Source organism: Scyliorhinus torazame, chromosome 4, assembly GCF_047496885.1.
Source record: "Scyliorhinus torazame isolate Kashiwa2021f chromosome 4, sScyTor2.1, whole genome shotgun sequence".
Classification (NCBI taxonomy): Eukaryota; Metazoa; Chordata; class Chondrichthyes; order Carcharhiniformes; family Scyliorhinidae; genus Scyliorhinus; species Scyliorhinus torazame.
The window spans coordinates 180,879,331-180,893,855 of record NC_092710.1 but is presented as its reverse complement, the minus strand read 5'-3'; the positions used below and the strand labels follow the sequence as shown (position 1 = coordinate 180,893,855).

The 14,525-nt window shown below is 50.5% G+C and overlaps 1 protein-coding gene across 1 annotated transcript in view; it reads left to right on the top strand.

Annotated features, from left to right (window-relative positions):
* Positions 1-14,525, top strand: part of agbl5 (AGBL carboxypeptidase 5) — a 191,252-nt gene that overhangs the window by 44,856 nt on the left and 131,871 nt on the right. Inside the window, 3 exon segments of the mRNA XM_072498931.1 lie at positions 5,378-5,555; positions 7,823-8,001; positions 8,315-8,885. Of these exon segments, the coding sequence (XP_072355032.1) occupies positions 5,378-5,555; positions 7,823-8,001; positions 8,315-8,885 (928 nt within the window).

Sequence of the window (14,525 nt, the reverse complement as noted above, 5' to 3'; positions counted from 1 at the left end):
GAAGGTCTCCTGCGAGCAATCAGCAGGGCGAAGGCAAAACATCTGCCCCTGCACCCGCCTGCAGCTCTGGCCAGTCCGACACCCTGAATATGGCTGCTAGGGGACCGGGCTCCACACCCACATGTAGAACCCCCGTAATGGTGCTGAACACCGTCCTCCAAAACCTTTCCAGCTTAGGGCAGACCCAAAACATATTCCCATGGTTCACATGGCTCCCATATCGCTCACCGACATCCTCCACTCTCTCAAACAGCCGGCTCATCCTAGACTTTTGTAAGGTGCGCCCTGTACACTACCTTCAGCTGTATCAGTTCCAGCCACGCGTAAGGTTGAGGTATTTACCCTCCACAGCACCTCGCACCACAATCCCGCCTCCAGCTCTTCCTCCCACTTCGCCTTAACCCCTTCCAAGGGGACACCATCCTCCTCCAAAATCCTACGATAAATGGCTGAGCCGACTCCCCCCTCCAACCCCGTCGCTGACAGCACCGCCTCCAGCAATGAGGAGGCAGAAGCTGTCGGGAAGAATTTCCTCTCAAAGTCCCACACCTGCAGACCTGAAACCTTTGCCCTCCGTCAGCCCAGACATCTCGCTCAGCTTCTCCAGACTCTCAAATTGCACTCCCAGAAATAGATCCTTCATTTCCTTGATCCCCCTCTATTCCCTTGCATCCATCCTCCCCAGCTCGAACTCATGATTCCTCTTAATCGGCAACCCCCCCCCCCGACCCAGCTTCCAACCTAAAATGCTGCCTAAACTGCCTTCAGATCTTCAGCATGGCCACCACCACTGGACTCACCAGGTACTTCCCTCTGGCCATTGGGAGTGGCACTGTTGCCAGTGACTGCACCCTGACCCCCTGCAAGAGCCCGCCTCCATCCTCACCCACAGAGCCCCCACCTCCCTATCCATCCCTGAATCTTCTCTGCATTTGCCGCCCAATAATAATACATCAAATTTGGGAGGCCTAGCCCTGCCCCGCCGTCCCCTCTGCAATATCACATTCCTAATCCTAGCCACCGTCCCTGCCCAAACAAACAAGGAGATTAGTCTGTCAACCCCCTTTTTTAAAAGAAAAAAGCTGTGGGCAAGAAGACCTGCAGGCACCGAAACAAAAACAGGAATCGCAGCGAAATATTCATTTTCACTGCCTGAGGGCAGCACGATGGCACAGTGGTCCCACCTCAGCAAGTCAGCCTTCGCCCTCCCCACTAAGCTAGTGAGCCCTGCCCAATCCTGGGCCACCTGCACACCAAATACCTAAAGTGAACCGCTGCCAGACGCAATGGCATCCCCCCCGCACACACTCCTGGAGGGGAGACCATAAAGTACTCACTTTTCCCTAAATTTAATTTGTACTCTGAAAACGTCCCAAATCTCTGAAGCAGCCTCATTTTGCTGCCCGGCTCCGAAATATACATGTCATCTTATATGCATTTAAGGACATCCTCCACCCCCTCCCTCACTATCCCCTTTCACAACCCTGAGCTGCTCAGCGCAACATCCAAGAGCTCTATAGCCAATGCAAACAGAAGGGGGGTCATGTAAGGGCAGCACGGTGGCGCAGTGGGTTAGCCCTGTTGCCTCATGGTGCCGAGGTCCCAGGTTCGATCCTGGCTCTGGGTCACTGTCCGTGTGGAGTTTGCACATTCTCCCCGTGTTTGCATGAGTTTCGCCCCCACAACCAAAAGATGTGTAGGTTAGGTGGATTGGCCTCGCCAAATTGCCCCTTAATTGAAAAAAATGAATTGGGCACTTTAAATTTATTTTTTTAAAAAGGGAGGTCATGTGGCATCCCTGCCTCGTACTCTGGTGCAATGCAAAGTACCCTGAATTCATACTATTCGTACGCATGTTCGCTCTCGGCTCCTTATATAAGAGCTGCACCCACGCCACAAACTTCGGCCCAATCCCGAATTTCTCTAATACCGCCATCCAATGACTCCACTCTGCCCGATCAAACGCCTTCTCCGCATCCAATGCCACTACCACCTCCATCTCCCTTCCCTCTGCTGGGGAAAGCACCACATTCAACAGCCTCCTCACATTCAAGGACAACTATCTGCCCTTTACGAACCCCGTCTGATTCTCCCCAATCACCTTTGGGAGGCACCCTTCCAACCAAACGGCAACACCTTCGGCAGTATCTTGGCAGCTGCATTCAGCAGAGATATGGGCCTGTACGACCCACACCACCGGATCCTTGTCCTACTTGAGCACCAATGAGATGGGGGCCTGCCCCATCGTTTGCGGCAAGGCACCCCATCCATTTCATCCTCGAACATTCCCACCATCAACGGCGCAAGCCTATCCTTGAACCTTTTATACAATGCGACCAGGAACCCATCTGCCTGCATCCTCCCGATTGCCACCTTCACCTCCTCCACCTCCATCGGCTCCTCCAACCCTGCCCTCTCCCCCTCCCCCAACCTCTGGGACTCTAACCCACCCAGAAATTCCCTCGTCCCTGCTCCTCTGGTGGCTCCAACTTATTCAAGTCTCCATAAAACTCCTCAAACACCTTTATTAATCTGTTCTGGAGCCACCACCAACTCCCCCATCCTGTCCTCCACCTGAACTATCACCCTCTCCACGTCCTCCCTATGGAGCTAACCTGCCAACATACACCCTGCCTTAAACCCTGGACTCATAGACAGACCCCCTCACTTTTCTCAACTGACGCACCGCTTTCTCTGTGGACAATAGGTCAAACCTCACCTGCCTCCTTCCTCTATGCCAGGAGCCCTGGGCCCAGGTCCCCTGCGTACCTCTCAGATCTCTTCTATGAGTCGTTGGTTTTCCTCCCTCTCCTCCCTATCCACCTTGGCCTTAAATGTGATCACCTACCCACTCACCACCGCCTTCAAAGCCTCCCAAACCACCGGCCGTGAAACCTCCCACGTGCAATTAAACCCCACAAACTCCTCAATCACCTTCCCCATCTTGTCACAGGAGCTCTGATCTGCCAACAACCCCACATCTATCCTCCACCCCAAGTTGTGGGCTGCCCCCATCACCAATACCACATCCATCCAATGCGGAGCGTGATCCAAGATAACAATTGCCGAATACTCTGCCCTCTTAACTCTGGCCAACAGCACCTTTCCCACCACAAAAAAGTCAATCCTTGAAAACACCTTATGCACCGGGGAGAGAAACAAATAGTCCCGATTTATCCCCCCCATCTTATCTCTGAGCTCTTTGTTGACCTCTACCACCCTCCGCATCTCCTCACCCACTGAGGGAACTGTTGCTGTGTTGCAACAATGCAATGCCCTTTTAACTTCTCTCCTTGCTCACACACCTCGACCGACGTCTTCATCACAGCCACCTTTACCAGAGCAATTGCTACCTCCAGCCACTCTTTAAGCGAAGTCGACATCTCGACTGGTGCTGGCTTTGAAAGCAGGCCAGCAGCACGGTTCAATTCCAGTACCAGCCTCCCCGAATAGGCGCCGGATGTGGCGACTAGGGGCTTTTCACAGAAACTTCATTTGAAGCCTACTTGTGACAAGCAATTTTAATTTAATTTCATCTCCCTCCGAAGCACCTCCAAATGCTTGGCAAACAGTCCTTCAAACTCCACCAACATCACCTTGGTAAGGGTTGCCACTGTAATTGGAACCGCCCACCCGATGACCCAGCCCCCACCATCTTCCTTCTTGCAGGACTCACAGCAGCACTCCGCAGCGCACATTTGCTCGCCCCCTTCTTTCCATGACCTTTCTTCTGGGACTTTGACATTCCATGACCTCCTTGTGATTTACCACACCAATTCATCCAAAAACTATCCCTGGGACAGAGCATAAAAGTCCAAAAACTCTCACAGGAGCCACCTAACGTGCGACCTCCACCTACATGCTGACATTGGAACTCCGCTCATGAATATAAGTAAGAGAGAATGGGAGCAAATCTTTTTGGGCATCAGATTTTATTTTTATTGGGACCTTTTTGCTAGCATTATTTTTTTTCTAAATGAAGCTTCAAATTTAAGCTGTTCTTTAATTTTTTTGACTGCCTTTCAATGTGAGAGGTGCAATGCTAGCAGTCAGCACCTGACACTCTTGGATCAGGTATTCAACTATTGGAACTATATCAGGTTCCTTCACTTCCTGGGTCAAAATCCTGGAACTCTCTTCCTAATAGCAGTGTGGGTATTCTGACAACACATGAACTGCAGCGGTCCAAGAAGGTGACTTACTACCAGCTTTTCAAGGGCAATTGAGCTGGGCAATAAATGCTGACCAAGCCAGCAACACCCACATCCCATGAACAAGTATTAAAAGAAAATCAAAGTGAAATAAAATTCACATCAGGGGCTGGTTTAGCACAGGGCTAAATCGCTGGCTTTGAAAGCAGGCCAGCAGCACGGTTCAATTCCCGTACCAGCCTCCCCGAACAGGCGCCGGAATGTGGCGACTAGGGGCTTTTCACAGTAACTTCATTTGAAGCCTACTTGTGACAATAAGCGATTTTCATTTCATTTCACTAACCCCAATAATGTGCTTCAATATCTGAGCACCTCTGCTTCACCATTGTGACTTTCTTTTTTTATTCTTCTGACCAGGCATCCTGTGGCCCATGAGTAAGGTTACCAATTAAGGCTGAATTGAAGATGGTTTAGGCTAATGCTGACAAAGAACTGAATTATATTTTTAATAATCTTTATTGTCACAAGGAGGCTTACATTAACACTGCAATGAAGTTCCTGTAAAAATCCCCCAGTTGCCACATTCTGGCGCCTGTTTGGGTCACAGAGGGAGAATTCAGAATGTCCAATTCACTTAACAGCATGTCTTTTGGGACTTGTGGGAGGAAACTGAGCACCCAGAGCAAACCCACACAGACACAAGGAAAACGTGCAGACTCCTCACAGACAGTGACCCAAGCCAGGAATCGAACTGGGACTCTGGTGCTGTGAAGCAATAGTGCTAACCACTGTGCTACTGTGCTGCCCATTAAGACCACTCAGACACATTTTCACAGGATCCTTGTGGCAATCAGATAACTGAATCCTCTATCCCCATAGTCTAGCCTTAATTTGAACTCTGATCACTAATAAAAGAGCAATTTGTAACTCGCTGTGCAGCCGGGTCCTCTGTTTTTAGATGTCTGTGATATTAAACATGCCAAAGTCTGTTCTGGGTTTTGGAGCTTCCACAGGCTACTGGCCAGGACATGAACACTATGTTCTCTTTAATTCATCTCTAGCAAAAGTATCTTTGGCCCCTTTGTGCACGGGAAAGTACTTTGCGTTGAACATATACAAACACACCTGCTGCCTTCTGAGAATACTTTTGGTACATTTTATTCACATGGATTATTAGTTGACTTTGTGAAGAGTCTAGTTTGTAACAAGAAGAAATTTTGTTTCAGTCCTCCAGATTCTACTTACTATCACCGTGAGCCTCTGTGTTATTCCTTGGACAAACGACGTGTTGATCTTATCACCATTACATCATGTGATGGAATGACAGCAGAATGTGAACCCCGACTTGAAAAGCTTTTTCCAGATCATTCCACTCCTCGACCAAAGCAGTTCTTTGGAAAACAAGTAAGAAAATCCAAAGCTGTCTACTCTATGCATGAAGGCTTTTCTAACAGTTATTTAACAGTCAAAAAAACATTATTTGAAAATTATTCTTATCTCTGGTTTAGCAAACTTCATTTAAAGCTGTTGTGCAACATAGATCATTGGGTGCAATTTTACTAAATGGGAACAAAGCCCCATAGCGAGTGCGTTTAGCCACATGTGAGCGCCGAGAAACACAAGGCTATAAAACGCCACTCGTGTTTGATAAGGGGGTCTCGGCAGGAAATGCGTGGCTGAGGCCGCATATAGTCCGGTTTTGTGTACTGCGTGCCAGAACCCCACAGTGTAGCGAATGATTGGGGCACCATTAATAAATCTCCGAGGCTCTAATCTCCGAGGCCCCTGACGTGACCCTTGACACCCCCTCTAAACCCCATAGCACTATGGGAGGACCCCTGCGCCGCCACCCCCCCTACCCCAACAGACAAGTAGGGCACCCCCGGCCCAATTGCACCCACACAAAAAATGCCAGCGTGGCACCTTGGCAGTGCTGGCTTTGCACCCTGGCAGTGCCCTTGCTAGCTGGCAGTGCCAGGCTGGCACCCAGGTAGCACTGCTGGTGTGCCAGGCTGGCCATGCCAAGGTACCTGGGTTGCACCAGCAGTGCCAGCATACCACCTAACCCAAAGGACAAGCACCTGGGGGACTCTAATCCCCTGGGAGACCCCCCCCCCCCCCCCCAACAAGTGCCATTCCATCTGGTCCCCGTTTTTGGAGACCAGGGCTGAACGGTGCTCGCCCGAGGCGAAGGGGATAGATCGCATGGCCCCAGGAATCTGTGCATTAAAGTGAGACTACCTGCATCGCTTTAATGTGCAGATTTGCTAAAAAGTGATCCCGCCCACAATGCGAGCAGGGTCTCCCAGCTTCTATTGGCCACGCTGCGCCACAGCGAGCTTCTTTTCGGGCGCAGCGTGGCCATAAAATCACGTCCTACCACTTTTGTAATCCAAGTGGGAGGTCCAAACTTGATTTTCTGCTGGGTCCAATATAGGTCCAATTTTTAGTTTCATTCATTTTACCAGCTCTTAAAGAACCGAGAAAATTTCTATCTTTCATGGTTTAAATTGTTTTATTCCTCTAATGTTCAATGTGAAATTGTCCATTTTGGCAGGAAGAATTAAAAAGAAGCTTATTATCTAAATGGTATGAAATTGCAGAGCTCTGAGGTGCAGAAGGATCTGGGTATCCTAATGCATGAATCACAAAAGGCTAGTTTACAGGTACAGTAAGTAATTAGGAAAGCTAATAGAATGTTATCATTTTATCTGAGGAGAATTTAGTGCAAAAGTAGGGAAGTTACGTTCCAGATGTGCAAGGCATTGGTGACACCACATCTGACGTATTGTGTACAGTATTGGTCTCCTTATTTAGGGAAAGATGTAAATGCATTAGAAGCAGTTCTGAGAAGGTTTACTCAACTAATACAGGAATAGGCGGGTTGTCTTATGAGGAAGAGTGGAGAGGTTGGGTTTCTATTGAGTAAAAGGCAACTTGATCGAAACCTTTTAAGATCCTGAGGGGTATTAACAGGGTGGGTATGGAGTGGATACTTCTTGTTGGAGAGTTTAAAACTAGGGTCATTTTTTAAAATTAAGGGGTTGCTAACTTAAGATGGAGATGAGGAGAAATATTTTCTGATGGTCGTGAGTCTCTGGAACTCTCCCTCAAAAGGCAATGGAGCAGAATTTTTGAATATTTTTAAGGCAGTGCTAGATAGATTTGTGATTAACAAGGAGATGAAAGGTTATCAGGAATTGGTAGAATGTGGGGTTGGAGTTACAAGCAGATCAGCCATGATCTTATTGAATGGCAGAGCAGGCTCGAGGGGCTGAGTGACTTCTACTCCTAATTCATATGTTTATATGTGATGTGCTGATCCAACTAGTATTTCTGCGTCTTAAACAATACAGGGATCCTGAAAAGGACCATAGTTGGCCACTAAAATAGACCAAAAAACCTGGAGTGCTCCTCCCAGCTCTACAAAAAACTGTAGGCTGCTGCTGACAACAAATCTTCCCCCACCTCTTGACATACTTCTGGGTGTCACTGGGACATTAGAATGTCTGATTTATTCTTAGAAGGCCCAGGCACAGATTTATTTGGTCCTCCAATCCCCAGGCCCAGGAATGGCACCCAGTCCAATGAGTTACAGCACCCATTCATATGATTGTCATTTGATTGTGTATTAAATTATTTATATCTGGAACATGTTTCTTCTATTCCAGGTATTTTTCCTCAGCAGCCGAGTGCATCCTGGCGAAACTCCCTCCAGTTTTGTTTTTAATGGTTTCCTAGATTTTATTTTGCGGGCTGATGATCTTCGTGCACAGATGTTGAGACGAATGTTTGTCTTTAAACTTATACCCATGTTGAATCCAGATGGTGTAGTGAGGGGACATTATCGGTAAGCTTGAATTTATGAAACTTTGACTGTATTGTTTAGTCAGGAAACTTCTGTGGTTGTGTCTTTGAATACCTGTTTGTGACAACTTTATCATTGAACTATGTAGAATATAGCATGAAAGCCCAATTATCAAATCAACAGTATCAAATTCTTATTTACGTAACACGTGCAAGGAAATGACAGGGCCTAAGAAAACAGCAAGAAAATGGGGTTAATTGGATAGCTCTGCCAAAGAGGCAGCACAGGTACAATGGATTGAATGGCCCCCTTCTTTGCCATATCATTCTATGTTTCTATGTTTTGTATTTCTCAGGACTGATTCTAGAGGCGTGAACCTGAATCGTTTGTACTTGGACCCAGATTTTAACTTGCACCCTTCAATTTATGCGGCACGAGCAGTCATCCTGTATCATCATGTTAACAAGCGTGTGTCTTCAGTTAAGTGTGGTTTAAGAAAGATCGCTTCAGTGACATCCAGTGGTCCTTTATGCACAAAAGACTTGAATCATTCCATCAATATTACTTCTACGTCCTCTGAAACCACTCTGTCAGAGATGGAGAAAAACAAAAATCTGAAAAACTTTGAAAATGGGGAAGTGGATTGCATAATTTCCTGTAAAGATCTTTGCCAATCAGATGCATTAATACAATGCAAAGACAACAACGGGCAGCCACTTTCAGAAACACATAATGGAAAAATTAATTCATCCAGTGGTGATGGTGCAATCTGTGAGAAGGCAACTGATAGTTCTGACTCTCCGCAAACTGCTGAGCACATTCCTCCACATGAGAGTGGAATTGCATATTATGTGGACTTGCATGGACATGCTTCAAAGCGGGGCTGTTTTATGTATGGAAATTCGCTTCCAGGTGAAAATAACCAGGTCAGTATTCAGAGTATCAGTGTTCAGTGAATGCATAGAATAGCATATCTGTGATTTTTCTGATTTTATTGCACTCGGCATAAAATACTGGCGGAATCTTTCTAATATATTTTCCTTACACTTAACTGATGGACCTCAGTAAATGGCTTTTATGTGAGTGATATCAGCATGCAACAGAAAATGTTGCCTGATATCACAAAGATTTGGATAGAATTAACGAAGTATGCGCAATCTGCTCATCTGAAAATGTTACATTTGACTTTGAATCTTATAAACTTTAAAAGTGCAACATTTACCTTCTTCATAATAGTTGATTCTTATACTGTCCACAAAGATGATGTTCAAAGGTTTCTTTTTAAAAAAAATATATTTATTAAAGTTTTTTAACACTATTTTTCACCCTTACAAACACCCCCCCCTCCCCCCCCCCCCAATAACAAAATAGAAAGAAGACGCACATAGCAAGTTATAAACATGTAAAACGATATGTTACAGAGCTTTGTACACAGGATTCCTCCCATGCATGCCAGTTTTCCAGATCTTTCATGTGTTCTCTTGCTCAAATACGCCCTAGGCAGACTCCCTCTCTCCCCACCCCCCCCTTCACAAGACCTCACCCCCCCCCCCCCCCCCCCCCCCCCCCCCCCCCCCCCCCCGGTTGCTGCTGCTGCTGACCGACCTTCATCTAAAGCTCCGCGAGATAGTCTAGGAACGGTTGTCACCGCCTGTAGAACCCCTGCGCAGACCCTCTCAAGGCAAACTTTATCCTCTCCAGCTTAATGAACCCAGCCATGTTGTTTATCCAGGCCTCCATGCTGGGGGGCTTCGCCTCCTTCCACATTAGCAAGATCCTTCGCCGGGCTACTAGGGACGCAACGGCCAGAATGCCGGCCTCTTTCGCCTCCTGCACTCTCGGCTCATCCACTACTCCAAATATTGCTAGCCCCCAGCTTGGCTTGACCCGGACTCTCACCACCTTAGATATTGTTCCCGCCACTCCCCTCCAGAACCCCTCCAGTGCCGGGCATGACCAAAACATATGGACATTGTTCGCCAGACTTCCTGAGCACCTCCCACATCTGTCCTCTACCCCAAAAAACCTACTCAACCTCGCCCCCGTCAAGTGCGCTCTGTGAACCACCTTAAATTGTATCAGGCTGAGCCTGGCACACGAGGAGGAGGAATTAACCCTACCTAGGGCATCAGCCCATAGCCCCTCCTCAATCTCCTCCCCCAGCTCCTCCTCCCATTTACCCTTCAGCTCCTCTACCAACACCTCCCCCTCTTCTTTCATCTCCTGATATATTGCCGACACTTTGCTCTCTCCCACCCATACGCCCGAGATCACCCTGTCTTGAATTTCCTGTGCCGGGAGCAACGGGAATTCCCTCACCTGCCGCCTCACAAATGCCCTCACTTGCATGTATCTGAAAGCATTTCCCGGGGGTATCTCAAACTTCTCCTCTAGTGCCCGTAGGCTCGCAAACGTCCCATCAATGAACAGGTCCCCCATTCTTCTAATCCCCGCCCGACGCCAGCTCTGAAACCCCCCGTCCATCCTTCCCGGGACAAACCGATGGTTACCCCTGATCGGGGACCACACCGAGGCTCCCATTGCACCCCGGTGCCATCTCCACTGGCCCCAGATCTTTAGCGTTGCCACCACCACCGGACTCGTGGTGTACCTTGACGGCGAGAGCGGCAGCGGTGCCGTCACCAGCGCCCCCAGGCTCGTTCCTTTGCAGGACGCCATCTCCAACCTCTTCCATGCCGCCCCCTCTCCCTCCATCACCCACCTACGGATCATCGCCACATTTGCTGCCCAGTAGTAGCTCCCTAGATTCGGCAGCGCCAACCCTCCTCGGTCCCTACTGCGATCCACGAACCCTCTCCTTACCCTCGGGGGTCTTATTCGCCCACACAAACCCTATAATGCTCCTGCCTACTCTTTTAAAAAAGGCCTTGGTGATCACGATGGGAAGGCACTGAAACACAAAGAGAAACCTCGCTAGGACCACCATTTTGACCGACTGCACTCTACCCGCTAGCGAGAGCGGTAACATGTCCCATCTTTTGAAGTCCTCCTCCATCTGCTCCACCAGTCTCGTCAGATTCAGTTTATGTAGGGCCCCCCAACTCCTGGCTATCTGGATCCCCAGGTACCGAAAGCTCCCCTCCGCCCTCCTCAGCGGTAGATCGCCTATCCCTCTTTCTTGGTCCCCTGCCTGTACTACAAGAAGCTCACTCTTCCCTACATTAAGCTTATAGCCCGAAAAATCCCCAAACTCCCTTAGAGTCTGCATGACCTCCACCATCCCCTCCACTGGATCCGCCACATACAGCAACAGGTCGTCCGCATAAAGCGACACTCGATGCTCCTCTCCCCCTCGGACCACCACCCTCCATTTCCTAGACTCCCTCAATGATATGGCCAAGGGTTCAATCGCCAATGCAAACAACAGGGGGGGACAGGGGGCACCCCTGCCTCGTCCCACGGTACAGTCGAAAATACTCCGACCTCCGCCGATTCGTAACCACACTCGCCATCGGGGCTCTGTAAAGGAGCTTAACCCAGCTAATAAACCCTCCCCCGAATCCAAACCTACGCAGCACTTCCCAGAGGTACTCCCACTCTACTCGGTCAAAGGCCTTCTCCGCGTCCATAGTTGCCACTATCTCCGCCTCTCCATGCACCGATGGCATCATTATCACGTTTAGGAGCCGCCGCACATTGGTGTTTAGTTGCCTGCCCTTTACAAATCCCGTCTGGTCCTCGTGAATCACCCCCGGGACACAGTCTTCGATCCTCGTAGCCAGCACTTTTGCCAGCAACTTAGCATCCACGTTGAGGCGCAAGATCGGCCTGTACGATCCACATTGCAGTGGGTCCTTCTCCCGCTTTAGGATCAAAGAAATCGTCGCCTCCGACATTGTCGGGGGCCGGGTCCTCTCCTCTCTTGCCTCATTAAAGGTCCTCACTAGCAGCGGGGCCAACAGGTCCACGTACTTCCTGTAGAACTCCACCGGGAACCCGTCCGGTCCCGGGGCCTTCCCTGCCTGCATACTCCCCAAACCCTTGCTCAGCTCCTCCAACCCAATTGGTGCCCCCAAACCAGCCACCTCTTGCTCCTCCACCCTCGGGAATCTCGATTGGTCTGGGAATCGTCTCATCCCCTCTTCCTCCGCTGGGGGCTGGGATCTGTACAGCTCCTCATAGAAGGCCTTGAATGCCTCATTTATTTTCGTCGTACTCCGCACTGTAGCTCCCCTTCCATCCTTGACTCCACCTATTTCCCTCGCTGCCATCCTCTTACGGAGCTGCTGTGCCAGCATCTGACTCGCCTTCTCCCCATACTCGTAGGTCGTCCCATGCACCTGCCTCCACTGTGCCTCTGCGTTCCCTGTGGTCAACAGATCAAACTCCGTCTGGAGACGTCGCCTTTCCCCAAGTAATCCCTCCTCAGGGGCCTCTGCGTATCTCCTGTCCATTCTTAAAATCTTCTCCCTGTGAACCCCTGATGGAGATTAGCTCTCCCCTGATCACCGCCTTCAGCGCCTCCCATACCACCCCCACCCGCACCTCCCCGTTGTCGTTGACCTCCAAGTACCTTTCGATGCACCCCCTCACCCTCCCACACACCATCTCATCTGCCAGCAGTCCCACATCCAACCGCCACAGCGGGCGTTGGTCCCTCTCCTCTCCCAACTCCAGTTCCACCCAGTGCGGGGCGTGATCTGAAATGGCTATGGCCGAAAACTCCGTTCCCTCCACTTTCGGGATCAGCGCCCTGCCCAGAACAAAAAAAATCTATCCGGGAGTAGGCTTTGTGCACGTGGGAGAAAAAAGAAAATTCCCTGGCCTGCGGCCTGGCAAACCTCCACGGGTCCACTCCCCCCATCTGATCCATAAACCCCCTAAGCACCTTGCCCGCCGCCGGCCTCTTTCCAATCCTAGATCTGGAGCGATCCAGTGCTGGGTCCAACACCGTATTAAAATCCCCACCCATTATCAGGCTTCCTACCTCCAGGTCCGGAATGCGCCCCAACATGCGCTTCATGAATCCGGCATCATCCCAGTTCGGGGCGTATACATTTACCAGTACCACCCACGTCCCCTGCAACTTACCGCTCACCATCACATATCGCCCTCCGTTGTCCACTACGATATTCTTGAAACGACACCCGCTTCCCCACCAATATTGCCACCCCTCTGTTCTTCGCGTCCAGCCCCGAATGGAATACCTGTCCTACCCACCCCTTTCTTAACCTGACCTGATCCGTCACCTTCAAATGTGTCTCTTGGAGCATGACCACGTCTGCTTTCAGTCCCTTTAAGTGCGTGAACACTCGGGTCCTCTTCACCGGCCCATTCAGGCCCCTCACATTCCACGTTATCAGCCGGATTGGGGTGGCTCCCCCCGCCGACTAGCCATCTCCTTTTCTAGGCCAGTCCTGTGTCTGCGCCGCCCTCACCCTCCAGTCCCCCGGACGGGAGACCCCCGCCCCAACCACCTCTTCTGTGTCCCATTCCCCTTCGGTCAGTGCAGCAGCAACCCTTCTCCCCCCCCCCCCCGCTAGACCCGTGTCTAGCTTTTTTGCTCCCCCCCCCCCCCCCCATAACACTCCCGTAAGTCAGCTGACCCCGGCTTCCCCCGCCGGCCCGTTGACCTCCCCGTGTGGGAATCTCCCAATCAGTGTGCGTTCCTCCATTCCTCCTCCTGCCTTTCTTCCCTAGCGCGGGAAAAACCCCCGCGCTTTCCTAAGCCTACCCCCCCCCCCCTCTGGCGCAGCTCCTGTCGCGGCCTTGTCTCTTTTCCCCCATCTCCATCCCCCTCTCTCCCCCAGCCCGTGTAACATTTCCTGCGCGTGATTAACACCCTATATACAACAACCATCAAACATCCCCCCCCACCCTCACAAACCCTCAGTTTGAGTCCAACTTTTAGTTTTGAATAAAGGTCCATGCCTCTTCAGGCGTTTCGAAATAATGGTGCTGATCCTTGTATGTAACCCACAATCGCACTGGCTGCAGCATTCCGAATCTCACTCCTTTCCGGTGCAGCACCGCCTTGGCCCGGTTGAAACCCGCTCTCCTCTTTGCAACCTCCGTGCTCCGGTTCGGGTATATTCGGATCTCCGCATTGTCCCACCTGCTGCTCCGCTCTTTCTTGGCCCATTTCAAGACCCTCTCTCTGTCCGTGAAACGGTGAAACCTCACCACAATCGCACTTGGCGGCTCGTTAGCCTTGGGCCTCCTCGCCAGCACCCGGTGTGCCTCATCCAGCTCCAAAGGCCTCGAAGGGACCTCCGCGCCCATCATCGACTCGAGCATCGTGCTCGCATATGCCCCGGCATCGGCCCCCTCCACTCCTTCAGGGAGACCCAGGATCCGCAGATTCTTTCTCCTCGACATGTTCTCCAGGTCTTCGAATCTTCCCGCCCACCTCTTGTGCAGCGCCTCGTGCTCCTCCACTCTCACTGCCAGGCCCGAGATCGCGTCCTCGTTCTCATTGACTTTTTTCTGCACCTCCTGGATCTTTACCTCGTGGGCCTTCTGGATCATCCCTAGTCCTTCAATCACCGACAGCATAGGCGCCAGCATCTCCTTCCGCAGCTCCTCGAGTTCAAAGGGTTTCTAAG